The sequence below is a fragment of the Aotus nancymaae genome, unplaced genomic scaffold, assembly GCF_030222135.1.
Source record: "Aotus nancymaae isolate 86718 unplaced genomic scaffold, 86718_ANA_hifiasm-v0.15.2.pri h1tg000010l, whole genome shotgun sequence".
Classification (NCBI taxonomy): domain Eukaryota; kingdom Metazoa; phylum Chordata; class Mammalia; order Primates; family Aotidae; genus Aotus; species Aotus nancymaae.
Window position 1 is genome coordinate 26,682,619 of NW_026988421.1, and position 6,159 is coordinate 26,688,777.

Sequence of the window (6,159 nt, forward strand, 5' to 3'; positions counted from 1 at the left end):
CAAAGTGCTCCTGACCATAATAAACTGGCACATATTCACTGGAGACTTACTCATGGTGGTCCTGACTCCCTGAGAGTTTTAAAATGTACATTAGCAGTGCATGAGGTCAATGTCATTTTCAATTATGAGAGCTGAACTTTTGTGCAGTGATCTTAGAAAATGCCTGAAATAGGGCTGGGCAGGGTGGCTCATGCCTGTAATCCCAGCACTTTGGAAGGCTGAGGCGGGCAAATCACGAGGTCAAGAGATTGAGATCATTCTGGCCAACATGGTGAAACCCTGTCTCTACTAAAAAATACAAAAATTAGCTGGGCGTGGTGGTGCATGCCTGTAGTCTCAGCTACTCTGGAGGCTGAGGCAGGAGAATTGCTTAAACCCGGGAGGCAGAGGTTGCAGTGAGCCGAGATCACGCCACTGCACTCCAGCCTGGCGCCTGGTGACAGAGCGAGACTCTGTCTCAAAAATCCAAAAAAAAGAAAATGCCTGAAATAGAACCTTGTCATAAACTCCACCTGATTCATACTCAGCCTGTACAGACTTGCTAGGGAGATCCTGCTGAAACAGTACAGTTTTCTTAAACTTCATGTCTTCAGATAAGAAGTTCTTTGCTGATCTGCACCAAAGCAGAATTGAGAGAACCAAGTTCCCAAGGGAAAGGAGACTTGCTCAGCTTGCTAGTATTAAAGTCTTGTGCCAATGTGGCACAATTCTCAATGGGTCAACTAAGCTGACAATTCTCAATGTGTGGCAAATCTGTGGAGGTCAGAGATGAAAAGACCTAGCATATTTTCTAGATTCTTCCATGATCATAAATTTGCTTCTGATGATTTATCTTCTTACAGTCTCCTCAATGTGATTTTTAAAAATTTCCATTATAGATACCACTATGTTTCTCCAGTGGGTTCCATAGTCTAGTTTATTCATTCATTCAACACAAATGTTTGAGTTGGAAATATAGTAACTAGCAAAACAGACACAGTCTCTGATCTCATGGAGTTTTTATTCCAGTTGGAGAAGTAGACACTAATTAAATAAGTATGCCATTAAATGTTTTATATATGGATAAGAATAATGACGAAAAATAAAGGGTGCTGTAAAAGAGAATAGAGGCTACCAGGAATTCTAATGTAGAATGGAAGGATTAGGGAACGCCAAACTAGGCTGGTGGTGGCTTGGCCTAGGGAAGTGGTAGAGGGAAGTCTAGATATTTGTGATGTTTTTTGGTGGCTAAATAGATAGGATTTGATGGTTCATAGATATGCAGATAGATATGGAGACAGACTATCTGGGATGACTCCTAGGCCTGAATCCTCAATATAAATATTTCCCCTACCTCGTTAGAATATTTTCTCTTATCTGTTTAAAAAAAACACATATTGAGTTCCATCCTCGTCGGTGCAGCGGCACACGTGCTCTCCACCACCATGACTGAGCAGATGACCCTTCGTGGCACCCTCAAGGGCCACAACAGCTGGGTAACACAGATTGCTACTACTCCTCAGTTCCCGGACATGATCCTATCCGCCTCTCGAGACAAGACCATCATCATGTGGAAACTGACCAGGGATGAGACCAACTATAGAATCCCTCAGCGTGCTCTGCGAGGTCACTCCCACTTTGTTAGTGATGTGGTTATCTCCTCAGATGGCCAGTTTGCCCTCTCAGGCTCCTGGGATGGAACCCTGCGCCTCTGGGATCTCACAACGGGCACCACCACGAGGCGATTTGTGGGCCATACCAAGGATGTGCTGAGTGTGGCCTTCTCCTCTGACAACCGGCAGATTGTCTCTGGATCTCGAGATAAAACCATCAAGCTATGGAATACCCTGGGTGTATGCAAATACACTGTCCAGGATGAGAGCCACTCAGAGTGGGTGTCTTGTGTCCGCTTCTCGCCCAACAGCAGCAACCCTATCATTGTCTCCTGCGGCTGGGACAAGCTGGTCAAGGTATGGAACCTGGCTAACTGCAAGCTGAAGACCAACCACATTGGCCACACAGGCTATTTGAATATAGTGACTGTCTCTCCAGATAGATCCCTCTGAGCTTCTGGAGGCAAGGATGGCCAGGCCATGTTATGGGATCTCAACGAAGGCAAGCACCTTTACACCCTAGATGGTGGGGACGTCATCAACGCCCTATGCGTCAGCCCTAACCGCTACTGGCTCTGTGCTGCCACAGGCCCCAGCATCAAGATTTGGGATTTAGAGGGAAAGATCATTGTAGACGAACTGAAGCAGGAAGTTATCAGCACCAGCAGCAAGGCAGAACCACCCCAGTGCACCTCCCTGGCCTGGTCTGCTGATGGCCAGACCCTCTTTGCTGGCTACACAGACAACCTGGTGTGAGTGTGGCAGGTGACCATCGGCACCCGCTAGAAGTTCGTGGCACAGCTTTACAAATTAAAGAAAAAAACTGGCTTTTTTTGAAAAACAAACAAACAAAAAAAACACATATTTATCTATGTGTTGCATTCCTTGCACACATGTTTGACCTTAAACATAGATATTTCCTCATTGGGATATTGACCACCTTTCACCTTGCTGTATTCAATGCCACTAGTCCTTTTGTCCTGTAGGCAGGGTGTTGCTAAATCCAGATATATGGGGCTCTCACCCCTCTCCTACTCTCTGCAGTTAGTCTACACTTTCAAAGAGCAATTTAAAATTTAAATTTCATTTATTTATATTGCAGTCACATATACATTAACATGGTGCACACACAAGGATGTATACACAAAAGGGTATACAATGAAAAGTAAATCTCCTTCAACCCTAGGTTGTCTACCTGCTCTGCCAAAGTCAACCATCATTACGCATTTCATAATAATGCCCAAAAGATCATTTTTGCATATGCAAATGAATATTTTGTAAATAAATGGAAGTGACTATACACACTGTTCAACACCTTGCAATTTTCACAACATATCTGGAAGATCTTTTCATGTCATCTTTTTATGATGGTATACAATTTTATTTATCTATTTATTATTCTTTTTTTTTTTTGATGTGGTGTCTCACTCTTGTTGCCCAGGCTGGAGTGCAATGGTGAGATCTCTGCTCACTGCTATCTCCACCTCCTGAGTTCAAGCAATTCTCTTGCCTCAGCCTCCCAAGTAGCTGGGATTACATACATGTGCCTGCCACCATGCCCAGTTAGTTTTTGTATTTTTTCAGTAGAGACAGGGTTTCACCATGTTGGCCAGGCTGCTCTTGAACCCCTGACCTCAGGTGATCTGCCTGCCTCAGCCTCCCAAAGTGTTGAGATTACAGGTGTGAGCCACTGTGCTCAGCCACAGTTTAATTTAACTAATATAACTTGTTTATTCTGCCCTTTATTGATGAACATTTTCATTGTTTCTAATCGTAGGCCCTTACAGACAATGCTGCAATAAATAATCTTTACATAACTCATTTCACAAATATGAAAGCACCTCTATAGAAAAAAATTCCTATATGCAGAATGTGGAACCAAAAGGCATGTGCATTTGTCATTTTGATAGCTATTGCCATAATTTTAAAGTATATTCCAAGTTACACTTCCACTTGCAAATGTGTTATAGTTCCTGCTTTCCCACCTCTCCACTCATACATTATGTCATCAAATTCTTTGATCTTTGCCAATATGAGAAGTGCAAATATTATTGCACAATTCTGATCTGCATTTATCTCACAGTGAGATTAAACATCTTTTCCTTTGTAACAGCCCTAAGATTATACCTCTTCTGTGAACTTTGCACAACTGCTGTCTTATGTGAAAGAAGCTTTTCAAAATGAAAATTAATAAAAAGTGATCTTGATCAACTATGAGTAAAGATAGATTATCAAATCTGGTTGATAACGTACTGTCTTTTGAATATGAAGAAACGAAGATCAATTTTGATAAAGTCATTAACTAACTTGCAAAAGTTAACTCGTAAAATATTACTGTTTATCACTGAGATAGAACTAAAATTGGCATGTTTTCCCTTTTTCAAAAGGAACAAGTGATTCATTCATACAGCATGGACAAATATTAAATGCATGTTGCTGAGTGAAAGAAGCCAGAATGATAAGGCTACATTCTGGAAAAATTTTATATTCTGGAAAAGGTAAAACTTAGAGAGACAGAAACAGACCAGCCAGGTGTTGCTGGAGTTTGGGAGAGAAGAACATTGACTATGTGAAGCACAAGGGATCTGGGGGGGCATCTAACTATTCTGTATGCTACTGTAGGGGGGGATGCATGATACTATCACTTGTGGAAAACCATAGAACTTTACAAAACTAACAGTGAACCTTAATGTATGCAAAATTTTACAAAATCAACTAGGAGGTTGGAGGATCCCAGAATGAAATACAGGCAATGACAAAAGAACCTAACTATATTACATATTTATAACATAACTGCACCAAAAAGGATTGGTATTCTATAACTGTGGAAATACTGGAAACTGGAAAACTGAAGGCAAAAGAAACTGTACTTAGCACTCTACTCTAGTTGGTAAAGGGTTTCTCAAGGGGTACCAGTTAACGATTCTGAGACTGCTGAACAGGTATACAGGGACTGAGCAAATAAGTAAATGGCTGGTACAAGCTCACTCTCAAGGAGGGAGGTAAACAAGAGGAAGAGGCTCTAATGTCGTGTGTGATTGTGGATTAGAACCAGAAACCTAAACATGAACTTATGTTTAGATTAATATAGATATTAATGAATAGATATAGAAATAATGATGGATATCGGTGTATATACAGGTTAGTATACCTTCATATATTTCTTATCCCTATCCCCTGAAAGGGCCTAGAAACAACAATACTCCAGTAGCAACAGGCACATCTTATGCCCATGTCTTTGTTTCTATTATCATTTTCCAACAAAAGGAGCCAGGGCTTCTTGGAGAAATGGCTGATTCTAAGACTGGGTCAGAGAGTATACCGGGTGACACTGCCGGTATATATCTTATAGTGCTGGAAAGTAAGGAAATGCTCAAAATATAAAGCCCTGGAGATATTTCAAATGGACACAGAAGCTAAGTGGAACAGCTTCCAGTGGCCAAAGCTGGAAACATTGGGGCAAAAAAAAAAAAATTATCAGGTTACAATCCTAAATATAAAACAAATAATCACTAGTTCATACTAATATGCATAAACTATTGACTAAATAAGTAAATAGATGAAAAAAGACAACTCTCTCCCATACAAAATAAACCCAAAAAATTTATGTAGATGATCCCCCTGCAATGAGGCAGAGCATAACTCCTGACCCTGTAAGTGTGGACTGCACTTAGTGACTTGCTTCTGAAGAGCGCAGTACAGAAAGGAGGGGAGAAGTAACTTGGCAATGAAGAAACCTGACAAACACCATCTTCTCCAGGCAGCCGAGGTTAACGTCATCAGTGATAAGTCATCTTGATAGCATGTATTTTTGACATGATGTGTTGAGAATGTATTTAGTTTCTGTGGTCTTCTTCTCAAAGACCCTTAACACCAGGCTCACCAGGAGAAAATGAATCCTAATAGAGGGACATTCTACAAACTACCTAACCAACACTCCTGCCTAAAAACTGTCAAGGTCATCAAGGAAAGTCTAGGAAGAAGGAAAGTTTGAGACACTGTCTCAGCCCAGAGGAGCCTTAAGAAGGCATGACAACTAAATGTAATGTACTGTGATATCCTGAATGGGATACTGGAACAGAAAAATGATATTAATAAATTCCATCAAAGCATAGAGCTCAGTTAATAAAAATGTGTCTATATCATTTCTTCATTTGTTGTAACAAATGGTACCATACAAATATAAGATGTTAATAATTGGGGAAACTGGATGCAGGGTGTCTGGGAACTCTGTACTATCTTTGCAACTTTTCTGTAAAGCTAACATTTTACTTATTTATTTATTTATCTATTTATTTGTTTTTGAGACAAGGTCTCCTTCTGCCTCCCAGGCTGGAATACAGTGGCACGATCACAGCTCACTGCACTCCCGACCTCCTGGGCTCAATAGATCCTCCAGTTTTAGCCTACTGAGTAGCTGGAACTACAGAAGTATGCCACCATGCCCAGCTAATTTTTGTATTTTTTGTAGAGATGGGGTTTTGCCATGTTGCCCAGGCTGGTCTCAAACTCCTGGCTCAAGCAATGTACCCACCTTGGCTGCTCAAAGTACTGGGATTACTAATGC

At 41.0% G+C, this 6,159-nt stretch overlaps 1 protein-coding gene across 1 annotated transcript; it reads left to right on the plus strand.

Annotated features, from left to right (window-relative positions):
* Nucleotides 1-1,386: 1,386 nt before the first annotated feature.
* On the plus strand, nt 1,387-2,406 carry LOC105708276 (small ribosomal subunit protein RACK1-like). The gene has a single exon (XM_064373660.1). It carries the CDS (start codon nt 1,425-1,427, stop codon nt 2,043-2,045), a length of 621 nt encoding a protein of 206 aa, XP_064229730.1. The 5' UTR covers nt 1,387-1,424; the 3' UTR covers nt 2,046-2,406.
* Nucleotides 2,407-6,159: the final 3,753 nt, after the last annotated feature.

What these genes read in the sequence shown, in the direction of transcription:
- LOC105708276 (XM_064373660.1), top strand. Translation starts at nt 1,425, where the DNA reads ATGACTGAGCAGATGACCCTTCGTGGCACCCTCAAGGGCCACAACAGC.